General features: G+C 35.1%; 1 protein-coding gene across 2 annotated transcripts in view; it reads left to right on the top strand.

The window, feature by feature from the left end:
• The window catches only part of LOC148942302 (sodium- and chloride-dependent GABA transporter 1-like), a 191,651-nt gene that overhangs the window by 2,838 nt on the left and 162,825 nt on the right, over positions 1-25,988 (top strand). For both annotated transcript variants that reach the window (XM_089103634.1, XM_089103635.1), the window contains exons 2-3: positions 4,262-4,611; positions 12,180-12,314. In XM_089103634.1, the coding sequence (XP_088959760.1) occupies positions 4,335-4,611; positions 12,180-12,314 (412 nt within the window). In that variant the 5' untranslated portion in view covers positions 4,262-4,334. The remainder of the gene's footprint in view (positions 1-4,261; positions 4,612-12,179; positions 12,315-25,988) is intronic.

The following is a 25,988-nucleotide window of genomic DNA, read 5'->3' as shown; positions in this document are numbered from 1 at the left end:
ATTTTTCTTTGGGATAGGAGTCAGACATCCAATTGAAAAAGAATCGGGCGCAATTCCCAAATTAAATATCATTTGGTAAAGGAGGACCAAATGCTCAATAAACATACCCCCACACAACGACAAATGTTGTGCAGAAATCCCGTCATATCCTCTAGATTTTTTTTTCTTCAGTTTCCCAATTGCAGAAATAATCAGACTCTTTGTAATAATCGGTCCCGGACTAGATGCATGCTCAAAGAAATCTTGGAGTCTCGCTTTATAACTATTTTGAAGATGGGGATCCGGAGCAGAAAATTCTTTTTTATAATGCTCAATCCATGAAGAAAGTGGTATAAGAGACGGGGTTTGACTTGGCGCCTCTTTCACAAGACTAGACCACAGCTTATTAGGCCGCGACCGAACTTCTTCCGAACAAGACGAAATAATCGAATTCCGATGCAAAGAGAGCTGCTTTGCAAACTGACGTTTCGTATAGATGTACAGTTTTCTCAGCCACCCATCCCGCGGCTTATCTGCTTCAATCCAGACCGAGAGCCAAAATTTAGCAGAAAAGCAAGCATTGCGCAAGTTACTATTAGTTGACCAACCGGGCTCTTCGGTTCCAGATTTTACTCGCCTAATGGGTACCGCCGATTTTTCTGCAAGGGATAGGGCATGAGTAAGTTCACTACAATATAGATTCAGCCGAATTCGAGAATCCCGCATATTCTGTTTTGAACTCCGCATTAATAAATCAAACGGTACGCGAATTTTCGCCAGAATATCATTACACGCATTCTGAAAGAGATCAGATGACGCCCTATCCCAATCACTAATATAAAACACAGATCGCTTTTTAGCAAACGGGATAAAAGAAGGACCGACATCATCAAACCGAGCACTAAAAAACAGAGGAAAATGATCTGACGTAAAACTAGAATCACTAACACCAACTTCCACAATAGTTACAGATCGCGTGTGACAAACATGGTCTAAATTAGATGTGCTACCCGAATTATGGACGTAAGTAAAACTCTTATTCTTCGGCGCAACCAAGTAATCATCATCAAACAAACCGAAGATAATACTTGGACGAACAGAATCACCAGAAGAATTAAGTGAGTCAGTTAGGTCACAATTGAAGTCACCAGTCACGATGCAGCATAAGCCCTGCTCTTTTATTTTTCCCAAGCACTTAGATAAACGAGCGACACTAATGGCAAAAAGTCTCTCAGAACGGTCATCGCGATAGTTCGTGGGTAAGTATACATTCAGCACAACCACATTCTGGATTCTAACCGCTAAAAAGTCACTTGCTGAATCAAAGACAGAAGAAGTAAAACATGACTTCACGTAAGTCGCTAGACCACCACACGGCCGGCCATGAGACTGAGAGCGGCGCGCAGCAACCGAGAACACTTTGTGATTAGTTGATAGTTCCAAAAGGCTCAGGCTCAAAGTGTTTGCAAAATGTTCTTGAATACACACTATGTCACACTTCGATAAAAAGTCCTTCAAAAACACAGACCGACTTAACAGATTTCCATTTATATTCCACGAGGCAATCGCATAAGAGGCTAAGGGTCCTCGATTCATTTCTTCGCTGGGGTAGGTCTATTTGAAGGGCACCGAACACTGTAACATGTAAGACCTCTTTTTTTGCATGTGATACAGAACATATCGTTGTTGCACTTATTGTCCTTACTAGATACGTGGTCAGTGCCACCACAGCGGCCACAGATGGGAGATGCGGCGCAATCTATATATATATATATATATATATATATATATATATATATATATATATATATATATATATATATATATATATATATATATATATATATATATATATATATATATATATATATATATATATATATATATATATATATATATATATATATATATATATATATATTTTATATATATATATATATATATATATATATATATATATATATATTGGAGAAAACCCTTCCACAATGTCACTCTTTTTTGCAAGATGTCTAGACATTAAAATAAAAACTTTGCGTCACTTTTATCACTTTAATCACTTTATCACCTTGTGTCAAAATCTCGTTTTCCCAATAATGACGTCATTATTGACACATATATTTGCACGTTATATACAGTAGAAAATCCTAATTAATCCAAATTTTTGATCCAATTTCAATCCTCCGTTGTATTTTCAGTAAATGTGTAAATTAAATTAGTATTGCCCCTTGAAATGCCGGTTTAATCACATAATAATTCTGTTGATCGGATATTAAACTAAGCTGTGCTAATGTCTGTCAAACTTAAGCACCCAATTAGTAGGCTTTAGAATTGTGGTTCTTCCTTCTAGATTTAAAAGTTAGTTTCTTTGTAATTGCATTAAAAATCAGAAAGAACCTTAAAATAAGCCTACCTGTTTATTCATAACAAGCGGAAGCCATTCACCACCCTTTCTATAAAAAACCTTATATGCCCCCTGGGCATAACTTACAACCCTTGCCCTGAGGGCTGTGGGGGCAGGGGTTTTCATCCTTAAAGACATAACTTCTGTACCTTTCAGCTACGCTGAACAAAATGGTTGTCTCAAAATTTTGATTCAAAGTGTTTGGGGAAATGAAGGACGTGGAAATGAAAGACGTTTCCCCGTTTGGGGAAATCCAGGAGGGTTATGGTGTTTGACCCCCCCCCCCCCTCTTCCAAAAGATTTTATTTTCTGACTCTTAAAATTGTAAAATAAATACATTCAAACAAATTTTCGATTCGTTTTAAAAAATTATACCCTCCCTCCACCAAACAATAGGATACAGCCTTCCTTTGGACCCTTCCTCTTCAGCTTGTGATTTTTATGATTTTTACCATATGTTTCAATTGTTTTTTGTAAATTTCTTAGTATTAAGACACTTTTAAAAATAACTTACCCAGTCCTACTCCAAAATAAACTTGAACACTGCCAGAGTAGTGTTCAAGTTAGAGGACTTAACTCCCTATATCCGATTTCGAAAATAAAACTCTCGAGGTATGAATAAGCGAAATTAAGCTGCATAAAGCAAGATTTTTTTATGAAAAGCGGTAGCATAGGTCTTATGATAATAAGTAAAAACTCATTAAGAAACAATTCTAGATAAAATTAACCTGTAATCAAGCATATATTTGTTTGGGTTTTTTATTAGCAATTACTAAGTCTTTCAAAAACAAACTTCCGCTTAATCCTACAGATAAACCAAAGGTAATCTCTTTAATTATTTATACAGATAATTCGAGAATTCCCTTTAAATACCTAATATCTAGGTACTTATAATTGATGTATTTGGGGAAAGATGAAGTGCAAAATTTTAAATGTTGCAAAATATACTTTCATTGACGGATAATTTAAAATCAACATAGTTAAAATCGACAAAAAATTTAAGAATTTTTTTGAAAGAGATTGGTCTGAACACATGTTTTTCGAGGGGGAGGGTTCAAAAAACCTAAAAAGCGCAACAAAAAATTGTTAATATTCAATTTTGCTACGTTTCTACAGATCGGACGAGAATTGTGTGTGTGTGTGGGGGGGGGGGGGGGGTTAAACCCCATAGCCCTCCTGGATACAGCCTTTCTCTTGATCATGGTGTGAACGCAAGGATTTGCATAATGGGAACTGTGTTTCGGAGAGCAGTAAAACACGTTAAACAGTAAAAAGAAGTAATCATACCGAAATTTTGGGAAATCAAGGGAAAATATAAAAACTGTAAGATCTCGAGAGGATCCCTTACTCCACATCCCCCAGGAATATTATGCAACTTTTTAAATTACCCTAATATACTTGCTTATATAGAAAAATAGAAACTTAAACAAGGTATATTTCTAGTTTAATTATTATATTTCACTTCCCTTCTCCCTTGGAAGTTGAAGCAAAATGAGACGTTTGCACTGGACATAATTTGGAGGGGAAAGAAATCGTTTTGGGTAGAGGTTTTTCATAAGCAAGGTCTTTGTTAGCAGGTTCTTGTTAAGTGATCGCATTTTCAAAAACTTGCATTTTGATATAGTTTTCAAGATTACAAAAGGATTTTTGTCCTCCCACGCTCTTATTTCTACCTACACATAAAAACACCACAATACAGTAAATTACTTAAGCAATCATGATCTAACTCGTAATTAATAATCAGTCATATATTTCTAACACCATTGGTTCTGTATGAGTGTATTTGAGTAGTTTCAGTTCCTAGAATAATCGTCACTCAGGAATGAAGTTTTTTTTTATTGTTTTGTAATTATAATACTTGAACTTCTTATCAACTTTCAGGCCTCATGACATACCAACTGCCATATCATTTCTAAGTGACTGAACACGACTGAAGCGTGAGTGACTGAGCGTGATGACTGAACGTGTTTATTTCTGGGGTGAGGATGAGAATATCCCGGGTACAGAACCAATTCAATTTTCTGCCGCAAAACTTTCCAAAAATATCAAAATAACAACCACTGACCCTGATGGAATTGCTGAAAGCACTGTTGTCGAAGGGATCCAAGACGATGAGGTTGAAAGAGGTGGTTGGGGCAATAAGTTGGACTTTCTCTTTTCCTGTATTTCTGTGTCAGTTGGACTTGGCAATGTTTGGAGATTCCCATATCTTTGCTACAAGAATGGAGGAGGTGAGTTCTATTTACGTTTTATAAATTTGAGTACAGTGATTTCTTATGCACACAAGTTCAAGTAAATGTTTGTGAGAAATAGTCTGCACATTGAGTCCATCCTACTGATCAAAGTACCCCAATTATCAGCCTTATACTAGTGATAATTTCTTGAAAATTTTGATTTTGATCACTAGGACGAAACTGGGAATAATTAATTAAAAGCTCTATACATTGTGTTTCAGAAAGGGTGTAATTTTAAAAGAACAGCCGTAAACAAGGGACACATACAAAGAACAATGATTCACTGATGACAGTGAATCATACACAATGATTGGACTCTGATGACCTTTATTAGACCCACTATAACATTTTACATGGTTCAGCAGTTTAGGTACCCGTTTAGGTTTCAAATTAATATGAAAATTCCCCTTGAGTGTTTAATTTTTTCCCTGGTTGAAGTAAATGATTTTGTAATCACAGTGTCCACTTCTATTGGATTAATATTAATGATACGAGTTTGCTTCAGATTTACCCCCCCCCCCCCTCCAGGGACAAGACACTGGTAAACTTTCATTCTCCATCCAAACGTGTTTTAACCGTCGGCTGACGGTTAAAACCGTCGTTTTTTGGAACATTCCCCTAATCTCGTTTCTTCTCCTTCTTGCCCCCCAGTGGGTAGTTTTGTAAAAAAAAAAAAATTACAGGGATGCAGTTCTTAAAGGCAAGAAAATCAAAATTGTATTAAGTGTATCTCTCCCTCCTGGACATACATAGAAATAAGTGTTCCAAAACAAGATATTCTGATTGTATGTTCAGTGGCCCTCGTTTGAAGAAGATGAAGAAATAAAAGAAAAATATATTTAAACAGCCTCCCACCTTTTCAAAACCGGAGGTTTTAAATGGAAGTAGCGAGGCTTTACTAAGCTGTTTTTGCTTATTTCTGATTGAATGAGCAACCTCTGAAGTTTCTACGACCATGAGGCGGTATTGGGGATCATTGTATCATTAATTTTACCACCTTTTCCAATCGTAGGTTGTAAATGAAAGTAGCGAGGTTCTGCTAAGCTGTTATTGCTTATTTCTGATCGAATGAGCAATCTCCGAAGTTTCTACGACCATGAGGCGGTAGTGGGATAATTGTATCATTAATTATCCCACGTTTTCAAAACCGGAGGTTGTAAATGAAAGTAGCGAGGCTCTGCTAAGCTGTTATTGCTTATTTCTGATCGAATAAGCAACCTCCGAAGTTTTTACGACCATGAGGCGGTAGTGGGATCATTGTATTATTAATTATCCCACCTTTTCAAAACCGGAGGTTGTAAATGAAAGTCGCGAGGCTCTGCTAAGCTGTTATTGCTTATTTCTGATCGAATGAGCAACCTCCGAAGTTCTACGACCATGAGGTGGTAGTGGGGACCATTGTATCATTAATTTTTCCACCTTTTCAAAACCGGAGGTTGTAAATGAAAGTAGCGAGGCTCTGCTAAGCTGTTAATGCTTATCGTGTACAGATGACGGTCATTATAAAGTTTTAATCTGATCCGTTCCCTTAAGAACATTATTTATGAAAAATTTGGTAAAATTCTTTAATCCCCCCCCCCCAACTTCAGTAAAAGGAGAGAGATTTTTATATAAATTGTTTGTTCGGTGGATGTTTGTCAGTAAAGCTGGTGTCTTTATCAGTTTATTTGCTTTTACGTATTTCTGGTCTCTTAGAAAGGACAGGGAGATGATGCCCTTTTCTACGCTTTTGTGGCCACACCTTCATAAAAACCTTAATGACATATTTTTAAAACGTCGTCTAAGACGAGAGTTTTAGTATAAACAATTTGTATCATTAATTTTCGGGCACTTGATGTGAACTTGTTTTAGGGCACCTCATGTGAAAAGGCAATTGTTTCAATCGTCTTCAGATAGGGGTGTATGTGCTATAGATCATTTTAAAGGTTTTCAAGATCGTCTAGACTCAAGACCACATCCAGGAAGGGGGTTAGGGGTTTGAACTCTCTCCCCCTCGAAATGTTTGTCCGACTCGTAAAAACGTAACAAAAATGAATATAAGCAAAATTTTTATACGTTTCTAAATTTTTTTGTACCCCCCCCCCCTGGAAAAAAACCTGTTGTAAATACCCCCGTCTAGAATTCATTTAGACGTTACAAACTTGACCTGCAAACTGCATGTTCAAGTAAGATTTTCAAAACTGTTTAAATTCTGAATTACTTTTTGGATTGAAGAAATTCTAAATCTGTTTGGTACTGTTTCTAAATATCAGAAAATCACTAATCTAAAAACTATCAAGTGGCTATATACAACGGGTACTGAATTGATTATTTTTCCATTCTAAAAGATTTCTCAATAAACGATTTCCGATCCTCGTATGAAAGTATTTGTGTGTTTATTTCTGCAATCAGAAATCCTTTTTGGTTAGTTGAAAAGATAAAACTAATAGCATCCCAATGTTGAATCTCTTAGTCTTCTAGCCTAGTCATTCAATCTCTAAGAAAAACTCTGATTACTCTAATTTGAGTAATTTGATGTCTAATCTGTAATTACTTTCTTTGAGGCCTTGGCTAATATTCCATGTGTAGGAATTATCGCTTTCATCTAGCAGTTTCTTGATTTGGAATGGCCAGGAAGAGTTTATATTCAGCTTTAGCAATTTGCCATACGCGGCTCTGACTAGCCTGTGTGTCGGGTAACACAATAACCTTAGTCAGAATTATACAATCTGTATTAACCTTTTTGTCCCCTTTTATGACAATATTATCCGTTGGTTTCTGCAGTTCACACATCCGTTTATAATATTGGAGTTGAAAAGACTCCATTTGTTTAGCCGGGTCTATCCCCCAGATTTTAGCACCGTAATGAAGGATTGTCATTTTTTTGGATTTGAATACCTGTTTTAGAATCTTTAGGCTATTAGCTTTCTTTAAACTAAAATTTATATATTCTGCTAACATGGCTGCTTTGCCTTTTGCAAAACTGGCGGTAGTATGTTCTTTCCAAGAGCCATGAGCGGAAAAATGATAAGCCAAATGACTTGCTACTTTTACTACCCGCATTTCTTTCCCGTTAAAATAAAATTTGCGAGCGTTTTTGTAATTCTTTGCTTACTAAAAAACCATAATTACTAAAAATGAAAAACCATAATAATAAAAACCATAAGGCACCGTCAATTTCGTTTTCTGGATTAGCATCATGACTTCAAGCAACTTTAACCAAAAAGTTAGTGAAGCTCGTGAAGCTCAATGTGTAGCTAGTGAAGCTAAACAGCTGTTTTGGTAAATTAATTATAAGATATGAAATTGAACTGCCAGTAAGAAATGAAAACACCAAATGACCTCTCTCACCATTACATTGTGTACCCTTCCCAAGCAGGTAGCGCTTTTTTGGTAGCACAACTACGACATCATAATTTATTTATTTATTTTATTCAATAAAGGAGGAAGCCGTAGACTTGTCGCATATAATGCACTGTTCCCACTAAAAAAAAAAAAACGGGGAAGAGAGGGAGGGTCAGGGCTGAATACAGAATTAATGTTAGGAGGAGGGGGGGACAACAATACTTTGGCTCCCCCATTAGAATTTTTTGCCCCTCTGACACTGTTATTAGGGCAATTTTTTTACCTTCTGGGGGGCACGTACCCCTAAGGCCACCCCTGGATCCATCCTGGGAATTACATCTGGATTCTGTTATTACACAGTAAAAAATACGCACAATATTCACGATTATCCAATACAGCGCAGGAACTTAAGGATTTGCTAAAAGAATACAACAATTTATCACTCCATGCATCTTTTTATTTTTCTCAGATTTTTAACAAGGCTTTGGTAACTCAAATGAAATGTTTTGTCATTTACGAGGTCAATTTGGGATCCCTTTCGGGAATATTATATTCATTGATATGGAGTTAGCACTGAGAAAGCTGTTAAATTCAAACTATTTTCAAACAAGAAAACGCAGGAGAGTGAAGAAAAAGTATACTGAAGGAAGCTCCCTCCTACGGTTTTAAAGTGCAGAAATTTGTACCATTTGTATACATGCATGATTATATTCCAAATTAATTTTAGTTTTAAATGGACTAGTAACGTATGGCTTACGTAATTTTTAATTACGATTAATTACGATTTAATTACGTAATTTTTAATTACGATTAATTACGATTTAATTACGTAATTTTTAATTACGATTAATCACTTTATTTACGTAATTTTTAATTACGATTTAATTACGATTTTTAATATCGTAGCTTACTATCTACACGCACACAAAAATTCTGCCGTGGACAGTACGGTCCCATTCAGCTACCTTTGCATTTTAATCCGCACTGTAATAGAAGGGTAATAACGGTGAGTCAAAGAGCACGGTCAAACCCATATCTATAGTAGTTGAATCGAATACAGTCATGTCAATCGTACTGACGAATTTCAAACTTCAAAAGTTATCTTCATTCAGTGTTCATTCAATTAACCACAGTTAACCATGATTAATCATAATTAACCATAATTAACCATGATTAATCATAATTAACCATGATTAACCATCATTTTCTCTGTTGTTGCCTAGTAATTTTTAGACCAAACCTAAGATTTTGCTAGAGGAACTTAAGTGGAGTCTTTTTCAAACACTATATTCCTTGCCAACAATAAATTTAATAAAGCTCAATGATGTCAGAATAACTATGGTTAATATTTTAAATTAAATATAACATTTTTAATAAATGACAACATGTATAGTAGAAATAAGAAAAAATTAGATTTAAAAACAAATTTTTATATAACAGTTGGAAATGACTCACGACCTGAATGGAGAAGACGTGGATTTACTTCATATAAAAAAAAAGCGATTACAAAGGGTAAAACGCCTGAAGTAGACTTTTGTTCAGCTACTGTGAACTAATTCCAAGGTCCGAACGCACTCAAAGATGTTGCTACACGTCGGATGAGTAAAAACGTAGCCTGATTATGTTTTAGTATACTCCTAAGGGGTTGGCACACGTAGCTGATTTCGGGAACCGATTTCAGCATCAGTGGACAAACGATAGTGGTGAGAAGAATTTGTTGAAAGAAAAATTTATTGCGCGTGATTTTCAAAACAAAGAATCATGGACACAAATAGTCAACTGGAGTTTATTAATAATTGCATGATCGATCTCAGTTCTCAGTTTAGTTCTCAGCTCAGTAGCGGGGTCTTTCACCACAGACATATCTGCCTGACTATTTATTTGTATCCCTATTTTTTGTGATGATCATGATAAAAATCGGTGCCAGAAACTAGAAAATTTGTCAAGCTCATATCGACCCCAATTTCTTTTAAAATCGGCGCTGATTCGAAAATCAGTTCCCGAAATCACGTGTTTTGGAGAATTTTCCCTGTCTACTTCACGCAAACAGTTCCTCAGGTTATTACTTTTCTAAATCCTGCTGAGAAGTCGTTATTTATTCAAGGCTTTGTTCTTCTTTAAAATATTGCAAGCAATATAATCTACCTATATAATCGGCCATGTCAATAATTCTCAGCTCTGGAAATAATTGTGTGACGTTTTACAGTGAGTACCTGTGACCATCCTACCAAGCGAACATTTCTGATTATTTACAGATTCATTACATCCTGACAATTTTATTACGCCGTTTCCGCAAATCTACGTAGCTATTTCTCAACGCTGTGGGATCAAGTTGAAACTCTCAAGGAAAGTCTTTCTCGGAGGGGGGGGGGAGGATAATATATTACAAATATTGAGTAGGAGAGAAGGGGGCAAAATATTTTTTCTGTTCTCTCAACAGAAACGCTACGGAAATTTCAAATTTGTTGAGTGTTCGCAACATTAGCAACGCTGGTCAAACTTTGTGTTGGAGGGGAGAGGAATTTTCTTTTTATTCTTACAAGAGTAGGCTACATGCTGCAGTTCTCCCTTTTACACCTGCCGTGGAATAGGCTCCACTGCTAGTTTTTCATAATAGTGATGAAGACTGCAGGAGGGGGGTTACAGTGTTCCCCTCTTCAAATAAATAAAAAATCCCTCTAACTCGCAAAAACGTAACAAAATTGCAAATAAAAAATTTTTGATGCATTTTTTTGGTACTTGTGTTTCATCCCGAATACACTCAAGAAGTTTGATCTGTTTGATCCAAGAAATATTTGTTTGTCTGTCTGCAATCGGTTATAATTAGCTTAGTCTCAATGAGAAAAACGATACAATCCCATTACATGTGCCTCTCGGCTTAATCACTATAGACTGGCAATGGTAAAACCCGTTTTGTAACGTCTTAACTGTTTTAGAGCAGGCAACGATAGCAAGGTTTTCATTGCTTATACGATATTAAACTGTTTTTTTTTTTATTTTAGGGGGGAGGTACTTAGGTTAGGTTACGTATTTAATATATACAATGCTTTACCCACCCCCCCACCCCCACCCCAATGTGCAAATATATAACCCAAATTTGTTTCTAAACTATTAATATCCATCCTATTTTATTTCATTATCATTAACCAAACTTGACTTTTTAGAAAGGCCCATATAATGGGATTGTACCAGAAAAACTACGATACAGGTATATTTTGATCAAATATTTAATATATTGAGGTGGTTAGGGGTTAGGCTTTGTATTTAATTTAATGCCTTCCGCCGGCCTGCTTTCCATAATTTTTTGTCGTAGTTTCGATAATTTTATTACTTAAGTATTACATACTCATCTTATTTTGGTATATTTCATTATGGTTAACCTAACTTCACTTCTTGAGTGTATTCAGGATAATACACAAGTATAAATACCCGTTTTATATGTAAATCTCCCCCCCCCCCCAAGAAGCATAGTCGTTTGAAGATGTTCGAAGATGTTTTTCGCCTGAGAGCACATTTAGCTCTTCGAAAATAAATTTAAAATTTATTCAATTTAAATTTCAGCATTTAATAATTGCATACAATTTTCGAAAAAGATGCATGGGGACTTCAATCCAGGTTGGGGATTTTAATTTAATTATGGCAAGTGGTCATTGACTTTTTCACCATTAAATTTTGTAGATAAAAAAAATATATTTTCAATATGTTCAACGGCTAGGAAACTACAGGTATGGTTTCTATAGTGTATAAGGAAGGCAAAGTGATAATATAGTTGTTGATTTGCGTCGTGGTACCAGGTCTTCATTTTCAATAAAACCCCTGGGTCCGTCTGTATGGAATGCGCTACCATTGAACAGTAGGGTTCAATGTAGTTTCAAATTGTAGGGTTCAAATTGTAGTTTCGATAATTGTATTACTTAAGTATTACATATTCATCATATTTTGGTATATTTCATTATGGTTAACCTAACTTCACTTCTTGAGTGTATTCAGGATAATACACAAGTACCAATACCCGTTTTATATGTAAATCTCCCCCCCCCCAAGAAGCATAGTCCCCCGAACAAAAAGCTTGGATACGCCCTCGATGGTGATCACTTGAACTTTGGGCCATATATGTTTTTTTTATTGACACCTACCCGTAGCATTTAAAGAACAATACAATAAAGATATTTTCTACTTTGTCATATCATGGTTTTGTTGTTTGTTTTTTTCCTTCACTAGTTCTTCTTTTTTGTTTTCAGGTGCTTTTCTCATTACATATTTTATTGCCATGTTCCTATGTGGGATACCAATATTTTTTCAAGAAGTGGCAATAGGACAGTATCTGGGATCTGGTGGCATGACTCTTGTTGGTCATCTGTGTCCTATTCTACAAGGTAAGATAAGTACATCAAAAATAGAGCACACAAAAAAACAAGAAGTGATGTAAATATTTCACTGCCTCCGTATATCCGTATTCAGTGTCAAAAGAAAAAAGAAATATAAAGTAGAATACAAAGCATAAAAAGACAAAATAAGAAAAAAATAGCCCACCAAAGTCACATCAACTACTGAAGGCGTTTGACAAATAAATCTGGATACTAAATTAATGATTTAGCATTAGAAAAGTCTTTTATCTATAGAACGTAAATGATTTAACCTCTTACCACAATGAAAATTACCTTGTATATCTGTTCTATGTTTTCTTCTGGATTTTTGTTGAGTTACTCTGGCCTTAGAGCTTATTTATAATAAGATAAGCAGGAGTGTCAATTGACAAAAACGTGGGGGGGGGTCTTCAATTTTCTTTATCTAGGTAATTTTTATCTAGTATTGGATCATTTTGTTTATTTTCCTAGTATTTCAATGGAAATATTCAAAACAAATAATTTTTAAAATATCAGCATATTGGCTGAATGACCGCCTAAGCATTATCTTGTTTGAATATTCAGTAAATATAAGGAAATTTTTGTACCCGTAAAATTACACCCGTAGAACTTGTTTTTTTTTTCTTTTTAATTTTAAAGAAAAAAATCTTTTTTTCAATTATAATTTTTCTTTTTTTTTCTTTTAGATTTTTTTTTCCTTAGAAGCGATAGAAAATATTTTTGGTGTTGTTTAAAACAAAAGGAATCGTTTTATTTGCTCATTTCGCGTCTTTTTTTTTTTTTTTTTTTTTTTTTTTTAGTGCCTAACTCTCCCGTAAAGAGCATATCGTAAAGCAGAGCTGATACATTATTAAAATATCACATTAATAACAAATAACATTATTTCAATTATAACACAAGAAAACCAAACATAGGAAAATTAAGGTTACATCCAATGAGACTTAATGAAACCCCCAGTAAATTTCATTGCCTGAGACCGAGAAAAATATCTGAAGAGCTTCTTGCATCTGTCCTTGAACATAGCCTAACTGTACGCACTCAGTGATTTTGTGTGAACGTTTTATATGGAATAATACAACTGGTAAAAAAATAACAACTGGTAAATAAGTAAAAAAAGTTTTTCAGATTTCAAGATGGGTAAATTTTAGAGAAAAAAGTGACACATTTTTGGATGCTTAAGCATCACATTCATCAACCAAAAAGTTGACAACCATGACTGAAACACGGATTATAAATCGATATTTTTTAACACGAAAAGTCATGAAAAACTTCTAAATTTTTATGATCTATATGTTCAATGTAGAGACCCTTTTCTCGATTTGTAGCCTTCTTTCAGACTAACTTTTGAAAAGCTTTTTTTATGTACAAGTGTAAAAATTTTAAATTCAGATAACATTAGTATTCAATTAAAGAAAACTAAAGGCTAGGGGCATGGGACACAATATTTTTATCAGAAAATCTTATTAGAAAATTCGGTACTCTTCTATTAAACGGACTCTTTTTTATAGTGCTAGCTTGGTTAATGCTAATGAAATAAAATAAAATAGGATGAATATATAATAGTTTAGAAACAAATTTGGGCTATATATTTGCACATATGGGGGTGGGGGGGCAAAGCATAGCATATATTGACTACGTAACCTAACCTAGGTCCCCCCCCCCAAACCCCAAAAAACAACACTTTTACTTGACTTGCTTTATTTACTACAAATTACAAAATAAACTATATACAAGCAACCGCCCGGGGGAAGGCTCTAAAAGCCTGAGAAGGTGTTTAATATCTTATACGCAATTAAAACCACGTTATACATTGTATTTCTCTACAGAGGTGTCTTGAATCATCCCGTAAAAACGGGTTTTTCGTCGCGTCTCCAGTTTGACATTCAATATACACTCGATAAAAGAGTCCGTTTACTGAAAAAGTACCGAAAATTCTAAATGGGTATGGTCGATGAATTCAGTTCAAATTCGATGAGTTAAGATTTTCTAATTTGAAAATTCTCTGTATACTTACTCCGGGAAAGTTTTTTTTTTGTTTTATTTTTATTCTCAAGCACAAGAAATGTATAGGCTATTCTCTAAACCTTCAAATTTTTGACTTTGGAAAATAAGAACAGAACTGTGTTTGAACAGGAACTATAAAAAAAAAGACTTTCAAATTATTGCAGTCCATACATGCCCTTAATCGACCCTTTTCCAATTCGAAAGCTTTCGAAAATAAACTTGGAAAAAAGTTGATATTTTTTTTACTACAAAAAACTTTATGTTCGGAATACATTAGTGCTTAATGAAACAGAATAAAGACTTGAGAAAATTTTGCCTACAATATACATGGAAATAGGTCAATTTGAAGTATATTCTTTGGACTGAATTTTAAAACGAAACTGTTTTTTTTTAGTCGAAGTGTCATTTTAAATTTGAACACTTTTTCATTTCTAAGCAGGGCCCATTTTTTTTTTTTTATACGATTCAGACGTTTTTGATTGGAGGGGGTAGGATTACAGGGAAATTCACTGAAAACGTTTGTAGACAGTTTACAAATTATAATAATTCATGTAAGTGTCGTACATCTTTTTTAATAGTTTAATCATGGTTGATGTGTTTAAAGACGAGTTTAAGATTGTATAAAAAATATAAAATTTTAAAAAATTCACCATATGTCAAGTGTTAAGCGAGACAGGGGGTTTAAAATGAGTAAGAACGTATTTAAGAAGTTTTAAATGCCTTTCAGATAGATGTCTGGATCGGTACGATATACGCAACCGTATCTAGGGGGGGGGGGCTACCGCGTTTGTACCGAAAAAATTGTCAAACTTGAAAAAACGTAAAAAAAACGGATGTAACTTCATTTTTGGAGTTATACCCCCTCCCCCTCCCCCCGAACAAAATCATGGATATGCTCTCATCGATATGTAACACTTCATTTATTTTTGTGCTATTTAGATCAATTCGGATGGCTTTTCAGAATTGGTAAAAATGTCGTTAATTAATTTAAGAAAAGGTGTCATGAAAATCTTGCAAATATGTTATTTGATCTTCTTGCCTAGCCATAAAACTGGAGCTACGATTGTTTGACAACAGTGTGCTAAATTGCTCAGACAAAACTGTGATTCCTACAGCGAGTATAAGACTCATTGCTAAACATTGGTTTCCAGTTTCGCGGTTCCAATTTCCCAAAATTTAGGTCTTAAGCTTTATATTCCCGTGAAATGTTCAATTTTATGCCAATCCTAGCTGTAACTTGCACTAAAAGAATAAGATGCCTACACTTATGTAGATTCATTTATGTAGATTTATGTAGATTCATCTACATTTATGTAGATGTAGATTTGTTAGTCTCAGAAAAGAGAAGTTATGATGAGCAATTAGGAAAACACAAGCAATCAAACAGTTCGGGGTGACGAAGGTTACCAATACCTCGCTCTTTACGCTAAAGTTTGAATCTGTCACACAACTTTATTTTTTAAAACAATAAAAAACTTTAGCGGAAAGAGCGAGGTATTGAGGAGGGGACAGCCCCTTTCATATACAGAATAATTTCTGTTCGTATTAATTTTTAATGTCACTCCTTACTTTCAGTTAAAAAAAACTTGTTTTTTTTTTTATTTATAAAGATATAGGACCGATCCGCTTGCATAGTTTTCCTTTGTTAGTGTAGTTATCTTTGGGAAGCAGGCGATTGTTTTTTGACGGATTGTTTGAATCCTATGGACGAAAAGGGTTGTAAAATTTAACCAGTATTATCGCTTATTTACTCTAATGAATCATCGTGGCAACCAATTGCGGATCCAGAGGGGGGCGAGGGGGCGCGCGCCCCCTAACATAGTCTAAGGTAGTGTAATTTACTTAATTAACGCAAGTTTGCGTTAATTAAACTCGATCATAACGCAAGTTTATCGGATCAACCTATTTTGCCCCCCCCCCTAAAACAATCCTGGATCCGGCACTGGTGGCAACATTGGGAAAATGTGGTGCTGCCCTAAAAAACTAACAATTTTGAAAAATTTAAATGAATCTTAGAAAATTTTGGCTTTCTAGCATAAGTAGACCTCAAATGAGTCGAGCGATTAAAACATGTTTTAAAAAATGGCAAAATTGTGCTTTTCAACCATTTGTCCTCTAATTTTAAAGCCATTTTGAACTTAAAGGAAATTTAAAAATCAGCTGTCAAGTTAAATAAAACGTGTCGTCTTGTGTTAAAATATTACATAACAGGGCTACAAAAAAAAATAGTAAAAAAAAAATTACCAGAAACTTAAACAGGGACCATAAATATTAGACCTAAGTATCCCCCTCCCAAAAGAAAAAGAAAAATGTAGGTAAATGTTAAAATTAATTTTAATATCAGCATCTCAGTAACTTTTAGAATGAACAGCTTTAGACTCTGTTAAAACAATATTTTTACATGAAAGAAAAAAACCATATACCCCCCCCCCACTCCTATGGGGGAGAGGTAAATAGATTTCAATGTTTATTTTTTTTCGTTTTTTTTTAATAAACCTTATCTTAACTAAACAAGAAATCACTATGTGTGCGTGTGCAGGTAGATCCGAGATCTGCCTACTGCTAATCTTCACTCAGAACCTGATGACCGCCGTAGAACGTAGTCCATTTTGATTACAAACAGAAACGGAGATAGAACGCATCCCTGTTTAACACCAGACATTATCCTCAAGAAATTCAGCCCTAGTACTCCTAAATGTAACAGAAACTTACGTTTTGAAGCAAACAAAGCATGTTTTCAACAGTGTACTCCTTAGAAGTAAGAGTATCTTCATTCTTTAAAGGTAATGAGAAAATAAAACACTAATATATCCTAATATTCCTTATTGAATGCATTCATAATAATCTTTCCGTAATGTGTTAAGCATGCTTACGTATAATACGTAAGCATGCTTACGCATGTAAGCATGCTTACGTATGCTTACGTATGTAAGCAGGCACAGTGCATACTTATTAAAGACTGGTCTTTGTCCTTGATTACATTTTTTTTTATAAATGATTTGATCACTGAGAAAATGGTTTGGTCAATGCTGTACTATATCCAGGGAGAAGTGTTACCGGGTTTCAACCCCCCTCTCCGCAAAATTTTCGTCCGACTCGTACAAATGTAATAAAAATATAAAAACATTGATGGTTTTTGTAGTCATCCCCCCCCCAAGAAATATTTTCCTCCCCGGATGAAAATCCTGAATACTCCCTTATGTTCGTGCAGAAAAGTCCATGGAAAAAAACTGTGAAGGCAAATACTTCTTCCTTATTTTCGATTTTCTAAAAGTAAAAGGATATAGAGATATAAATGTGGCTTCTTATTTTGAAAAGATTCCAGATGCCTATAGGAGCCTTTAAGAGAAATTTCAACCCCTAAAGAAGATTCAACGCAAAAAACTTGGATTGTTCATTCAATCCAAAGTCTGAAACCTCCTTTTAAAAACAATTAGCAGACAGCTAAAAATTTGAACTGGATTCCTTATCACAGTATTCAGGTCACCATGCATAATATTAAAACAGTTAAAATGTTCTTGGGTGAGATATGTTACGTAGAAATAAAACGTGATTGATGAAATGAAAGGATGAAGAGAAAAAATTCAGAGAACATGAAGAGAAAAAATGAAGAATGAAAAAATGAAGAGAAAAATTCAGAAAACAGCTTCTTCAGTCGCTGTACTTCGATTTCGAATGACCTTTCTGGGGAAGTCTTTCCTAAAAGTTTCTTCGTTGACTCCGTCACTGGAGCATTAAACAGTCACTTAAAACGTCGTGATGGAGCAATATAGAAGACAAGCGGCAGATTAGATACTTAAATTTACTAGATTTTACGAATTCAGGTATAAAAAGAGGGACTGTGGAGATACAAAAATTAATAAAGGGTAGATTCTGAAATGTTTCGTGGTTAGATTTCACTGGAAGCCGGTAGTCACTCTACATTTGTAGCTGTCATAGAATAAATAACACCAACTATGCAAGTTGCTATCCTGTAGTTTTTCAATCTCTGGAGGGGGTTACCAAAAGGCTTCCAGTCTTTAAAATGGGGCTTCTTGAAGTCCCAGATATGTAATAGATATTGTGAAAGGTTTCATTCTCAGATTTCTCAGACCAATGAATTGTGCCTGTTAAGCTTAATCTGATACTTGTTTTTTCTTTGACTGGGGGGCAATGTGTGACATCGACTTCTGTTGGTAACTTCAGGAAAAATGAAAATAAAACAACAAAAGAGAAAAAAGAAAAAAACATAATTATTTCTACCTTTTGTTCTTTATGTTTTTTTTGTATAGCGTTTTGTTATTGTTTTTGTTTTCTTCTTTCGTTATTGTTTTTGTCTTATTTTGCTTATATGTTTAGTTTAAGATAGTTTTTTTTTTATTGATAAAGGCTTCCAGATGTGAAGTCGAAATATTAGGATTTTTCTTATTATTTTTATTTGGAAAAGTTTTAGTTTTAATTTCTCACTGTCTTGTAAAAAACGTTTTTCTATTTTTTCTATTTTTTTTTCAAATGAAATGGTAAAAAAGGCATTTTCAATAGAACTACCAAAGACAGTATGATCCCAAATTTAGGGGTGGAGAAAATTCTCACTCCCTTCCTCATAATTAATTTCTGAACGAAGTGGCTGTAGGGTCATCACCATATACAATCTTGTCAATTTTAAGATATTCTTGTTTTTAATCAGCCCTAACTATTCCCAAGAAGCAAATTTGTATCTATTAATCATTATTAATTGATTTGTTAATGCAACTTATTATTTTGCATTCCATGGTTGCCTATAAAATAGAAATAATGGAATTATGACAGCATGACGCCCAACCTGTCATTGTCATCAATTATAATTTGTCGACACGGAAAGCATCTTCTGCGTCTATCTTTCACATCTATGTATGGGATGTTAAAGGTTATGAATAATGTTGGACCCACTTAAGAACTGTAGCGTCTTCTTTTTTCCAACATGATACACAATAGATACCGCGCGTATCGTCCCTGGCAATATTAAATAAAATAAAAATAAGCTTTTTTAAACTGTAAGTAAGGAGCAACATTAAAACTTAAAACGAACAGAAATGATTACGTGCAATGATTACGCATAAAGAGACTGTCCCCTCCTCAACGCCTTGCTCTTTACGGTAGAGTTTGTTATTGTTTTAAAAAATAAAGTTGTCAGACTGAGTCAAACTTTAGCGTAAAGAGCGAGACGGTGAGGAGGGGACAGTCCTTTTATACGTAATCATTATAAGTAATCATTTCTGTTCGTTTTAAGTTTTAATCTTGCTCCCTACTTCAAGTTCAAAAAAACTTGTTTTTTTTATTTAATTTCTGATCGTTTTACAAATAATGCTGGGAAATCCAGCGCCCCCTTCATAGAAATGTCCCTTTCCCCAAGGAAAAATCCTCCATGGAAAGATTCTCCCCCTTAACCCCTACTCCAACCCCCCCTCCACCCACCAGAAAAATTCCTCCTGAATACGAGTAGAGTGCTAACTTATACTTTGCTTGCGCCCCCGTACAAACAGGTTTTTTTCTGGTAGGTAAACAGGTCATTACACTCGGTCATTACACCTTTGCCGATAGGAACGAGTATAACTTGATTGGTGATTAGGATTTGAATAAAAGGAATAGTTTTCTTTACAATTCATATTAGTAAGAGAATTGGATTCAAAGAGAATAGTTTTTTTATATGCAAAGATATTAGTGGAGAAAAAAAAAAATGAGTGGGGCATTTACATTATTGGAGATTAATGATGGAACTGACAGCAGCAGAAGCAACGATATACGAGTACCCAATGTGGTTGCAGAAATAGCTGCTGGCTGTAGACTATGTCTTGAATGGGACGCTATGTATGCTAGATATGTGATATCATTAAGCAACTTTAAGCAGGAGGAGCAGCTGTGTTTTGCTGGAAAAGTAAATATTCTCCATATAAATAAACTTCGGTCAGCATTAGACGTCCTATCGAAATATATTGATGAGAACAAAATGCATCAGTGAATATTATTATTATTGTAATTATGTTCAATAAAAATGTTTCTAAATCAATGGTATTTTTCTTTCTATAGTAGACTAGCGTATATTTTCTAGAGTAGAAAAAAGAAATTCTGTTTAGTCTGAAGTTGGTTGTGAGAGAGTTAGGACTCTAAAAAATGGATAGATTCGAGAAAGATCGAATCATGAGGAATCTAATTCTTATGGAAAAGCGTTTGATTCTAGACGATGATTTTCTAGAGTTGTCTATTCAAAGGAAGATATTTTCTCGGGGAATGCTTGTTAATATAATGAAAACTTATTCTCCATCATTAGACTATTGTATGAAGCTTCTACATCGTGGTCCAACTGCATTTACACAATTTATTGATATATTGATCACGACGCAGCAAAATTATAGTGTGAATATTATTTTATACATTAGTTTTTAGAAATTTATGAATTTTTTTTCATAAGAAAGATGGTGCTCAAGGATGATTTACTCCTCTCTCTCTCTCTCTCTCAGGCAATTTTTTTTTGTTGTTGCTAGCTCAGTTTAATTGTGGTAGTGAGATCGTTAACACATAACAAAATGTTCCATAAATTTCCGTTATGTATGTACACACAGGGCAGCTGGTCATCATGAGAGAATTGCACAATGATTGAGGAGTATGATGAAAAGTGTAGATTCTGCAACCCGTGTAAATTGCATAGAGGATATGCTGTACAAATTAAAGGTTGTAATTCCTGTCTTGAATAGGTGTGTGACTCTCATCCTAGAGGCCAGCAATGCTCCAATTGTCATTATGATAAATTTAAGCAGTGGGAGAGTACATAGCCCGGTATGATCGGAAAGAACCCTAACCGGGATTTTTGTGTATTGCTACGAGATCGGTATCGTCATAGGGTTAGATTGGTCTTGGAGGAGGAACCGGGTCAGCGATTTAAATGTTGGAACAAAAAGGGAATATGGTTTATATGTCAGCGTTCTGAAGACAATGTGTGTTATGATTATAAGCCCACTGATTTTTATTTGGCTGTGACGGAATGTGATTCGACACTTGAGGACACTGTTTGTGAAATTGCTTCAAATACGCAAATTGAAACATGTGAATTCTATAGAATGAATGCGACTAGTATCATTGACTATACAAAGAGATATGACAAGAGTGAAGTCACACTCTACTGTAGAAAATGTGACCCTGACATTGCACTACATCAGGATCAGTACACTGTGAATTCAGATAATCTACCTGCACTAGTTGTTGTCGACAAATACCTAGTAGTGGATGAAATCTAAAGAGTAGAAAAGTCGTTTTATCATGTATATAATTTTTTTTTTTATTAATAAACAATTTCACATAAATCTTTGGAATATTTTATTCTTAGGGCACTAAAATCAATATTAAAAACACTTGTAAGTATATTCTCCACTAGAAAGTCGTTCAATTGAGGTAGGTCAACGTAGATGTTGAAAAACTGCTTGTAGGTGTAGCCACGACATCTGAACATGAAAAAGAGTAGTGCATGAAAGCCACATTTCTTAGTCGTTAAATCCTGTACTCTTCGTTGATTTTGAATAATGGTTTTCCCACTGCTTTCAATAAAGATGCAGATTTACGGAGCGTAGAATTTATACGATAGGCCAAGAAGATCAAAAAATTCAATATTCTTTGCTGTTTGAAAGATGTACAGCCACTGACCTGTAGTCAAATTTGACGGAATGCTATTAATACGGATTAGGATATTTTTAACGCTTGGAATTTTTTCAATGAATTCTAAGGGTATTCAATTGGACTTGTATTGAGACATGTTTGGATTCATACTGAATACATTGATTATTTGGTTTGTGTTCATGGTGCAAGGTCTAGTAGAACACTGCCGTTGGGCGTGATTTCCCAATAGGTTTCAAATTGACTCAGTGATATTAGCGTGATACTCTCGGTCAGAGCATTGGCAAATGTACACTCTAAACGTACATTCCCTGTTCGTACTATGGTCATATCTTGCATGCCTGACAAATCCAAAACAATAACCCGATGCTTTTTTGAAAACATTGAATCGGTTATTCCATTTTCAAATAGTTGAGAGTCATGATCTAGGGATTGCATGGTCAACTCGTACAGAGTTCTATAGGATTTTTTGTCAAATGATAGAGTGTACAGTGGAATACCATTCATTATGCACACAAGGCTAGATAGATCGAAAAAATTAAAATCATGGGGATATTCAGTCCAGGATCCAACGGCACTGCCACTCTTCACAAAGGCCAAAGCCAATTTTGATGGGATTTCTCCATTGATAAATGATGAATCGCTATAGCTAAGAGAACCGGTGGCAATGTGACGGTGAGTGGTGATTGTATGGGGGACAAGAAGTTTAATGTTGTTACCATTGGCTCTTAGCTTTTCCACTGCCAATGCAACAGAGCTCATAACTTGTTGTTTTCGGACGTGGAGAAGTGCCGATGTTATAATGACATTTGCCTTGGGTTCTGCAGGAAGTGTTTTCTCAAAATAAAATTTGATGGGGCCATCTGTAACTGTATGTCGATCTTGATCGTGTGAGGTAACCATTGGGATGTATTGAATATCTCGTGATTTAATTTTCAAAATAGAAGATATTCCTGGGTCACTGCAGTAGTCAACTCACCGTCACTATCAATACCTGTTCAATATTCATAACCCAATGATTGTCCTCTCATCTCCTTGTACGCCTTTGGCGTCATCATCATAAATTGTATGTAGCTTGCATAGTTGGATAAATTATTGCTAGTGCTCCCCAATGTCCCATTAATAAATACATTAATTTGTTTGAATAGGTTGTGTAGAATACAGTTTTCAGAGGAGAGAACAACGCCGGCGGTTGGAGTTGTATTATCTGACTTTTTCTTCACCACAACATTTAAATCAATAAATGTTGATGACAAATCAATGAAATAATCTTCATTGGAAAATATTTGAAAGTGTATATTTTCCGAGAGGGGGTGTTGGGGGTGAAATTGTTCATGGTAACTATACTTAACGATTACGTCAAAATTGTCAGCAACGAATAAATTAAATGAGGAGGCAATTGATGGGTATGATTCCTTGTGGGGTATATAGGTAATCTCAAGAGAATAACTCCTTCTTTTAGCTAACAATCTTTTTCTTCTTCTTCTTCTTCTGTTGCCGCTGCTTATTGGCCTTCGTTGTTTTATTTCTCAAAGTCCTTGTTGATGTCCTTTGCTTCCTGCCTGGGTGGAGACTGATGAGTGAATGACGCGAACGCATCCTTTTCAATCCCTCCCCATTTTGTCTAGATTTTAATTGCTCACCAACGGCTTATGCTAAATATCTAATATATTCTTTAAAACTTTTCTTGAAATGATTGCTCAACCCCCAGTCCTGTAGTATGGGGGCTGAAAAATGCAGTGCACCACGCACAATATATTTTCCGTAACGGGGTAGGGAAGAATAACATGACCAAAAAAACCAACTCCTAAGACCACAGGCCGATATTTCAGTGCGACCCTTGTAGTAGTCCAATCCATTGCCTATTTGACGTGGACTCAAAGCACCAACATAACAGTCACTATCGGGACAGACAAATGGAGTTCTTCTATTGTTCATTGCTTAGGTTATTGTACCGTCGTTGTCGTTGACAAAGGGTTGAAAATGACATGTAATCACTGCTTAGCCTTTTGAAATTGCTATTGGATCACCTAATTCAGTTCTTAGTGTTAACTGACAGAGTTCCAAATAGGAAGTGTTTACGGGAATATACTGAAGATGCTTTATATTGTAGTGGTGAACATGTTCTTGATTGGTTTTTCGTTCAAGAACTCGAAGGAGGGCAACGTTTGAATTACAAACCCGAGATCTTTCCACAAATGAAGCGTAGAGAAATATACAAGTGTCCGTGGAGAAGCTGGGTGCATCGTCTGCATAGATAACATGGTCAATACCACTGAAATTTTCTGTCTTAATAATATGTTTTTTAAAACCAAGAACCTCACGTAAATTCTCATTGAGGAAAATTCTTTCATTCTCAAATGGATTGGTAATATAAATTCTCCTTTGTTCCGTCGAGTAATTGAAAGTGGACCCGCCTTTTTTTCGACTTGCAATTTTTTGTTGATAACTCGACACAGTTCATGCATGTTATTGTATTCCCTGTAGGGGATGTTAGCAATAGGGTACTGATTAGAGTCAAAAGTTGCCATTGCACCTTCATCGCCGAATTCAAACGGTCGTATTTTTATTTCATATTTACGATCCTTTCTCAGGATGTCATAGGTATTTTTGAGAATACAGTCGACAAGAGCCACTTCATATGCACCGTCAAAGTTGATGGCGAGGGAGAGTTTTGTCCAAAAATCACTTGTCGTATTCAAGTCGTTGTAGAGAGGATCGGAAACATTCGACATGAAAGTTCCATAGAAATCATTTGGCATTGTCAATATCTTCAACACCAATCCAAGAATCAAAATCGGAGTTGTATCCTAGCCAGCGAACAAGTAACTGTTTCTTACCCCCGCGAGTACGTGTCTTTAATATCTTTTCAATTTGATAGATTTCACTAGCATTTTTAACTTTTTACAATTCATAGTCATAAAAGCCGCCGAGAATCTCTTCATCTTTGGTATCACGCAGGCGATAAGTTATGGGTTTAGTGTCTAGGATTTTTGCCACTTTAAAAAGTTCAGTTGACCACAAGTAAGTCCCCTTTTTAAAAAAATTAGTTTTTCTATTAATTTGAACCGTATCACAAACAGTGACTTCATTTTTCTTCTTCTTCTTGACTTTTGATTCATTGGAATATTGTTTAAGAAAGGTGTCAATTTTATTATGATCAGAATGATGAACTTCAAGTGGTTTAGAGTTTACTACTGATCGATTAGGTCGACTAGTATAAATAGACTAGATTTTTTCCAGATTTAGTCTAAACGCTGGTGTATTTTCTCTGCAAAAGATTAGGAACTCGATATTAGAATATTTATTATATACCGTTCTTACCAAAATTACGGGCGCTGACCGGTCGCCGTATATATCAGATAACAATATTACATTATTACGTTTTAACAAGTAGGATTAGGAAAGAACCTCCAACAAACAATTTGAATTTTTTTATTTGAATCTTGTTGGAGAATACTTTCAATGGCCTGAGCAACTTCAACACCTCTCTTTGATCGCAATGGAGTTGCATATGCAGAGCGACTAAAAACACTGATTGCAAGTAGAATGTACTTGTATGGTGTATTGTGACGTCGTTGAAACTCATCTAGAGTCAGGAGATCTGCTTGCATTATATCCAATGGGTAAAAGGCTTTAGTTTTTCGATATTGACTGGCACGAAGTCTATGATTTATATGCAGAGTGTAACTTGTTTCATTTTGTAGATTGTCTTGTAAAATTTTAGTGCGAACACCCGTGACTTTGGAAAGAGTTGTGGGGGAACTTACACTCCCCACTTCGCCAATATTTTCATAAGCACCTTTCAGAACTTCAGCCATTTTGAACGTAAACACGTTGTGTAACGCCCACTACCCTGTTGTATACTGGCTGCTGCTGCTGGTAGTGGGGACGCTGACTTGATACGTCTTCTCTTTTGTCTAGCTATCAGCGGTGTGCTAGTATTTTCCAAAATTGATGTAAAATCTTCTTCTTCAAGTTCATATTTTAATGTTGATGATGATGATGATGATGCATGTTCATTTAGATTTTTTAGAATTTGTCTATTGCCAATAA

This window comes from Artemia sp. Qi Xiang Cuo, chromosome 17, assembly GCF_049724085.1.
Source record: "Artemia sp. Qi Xiang Cuo chromosome 17, ASM4972408v1, whole genome shotgun sequence".
In the NCBI taxonomy this organism is placed as follows: domain Eukaryota; kingdom Metazoa; phylum Arthropoda; class Branchiopoda; order Anostraca; family Artemiidae; genus Artemia; species Artemia sp. Qi Xiang Cuo.
Note: the sequence above shows the minus strand (reverse complement) of the source record. Positions and strands in the feature narration are given on the sequence as shown.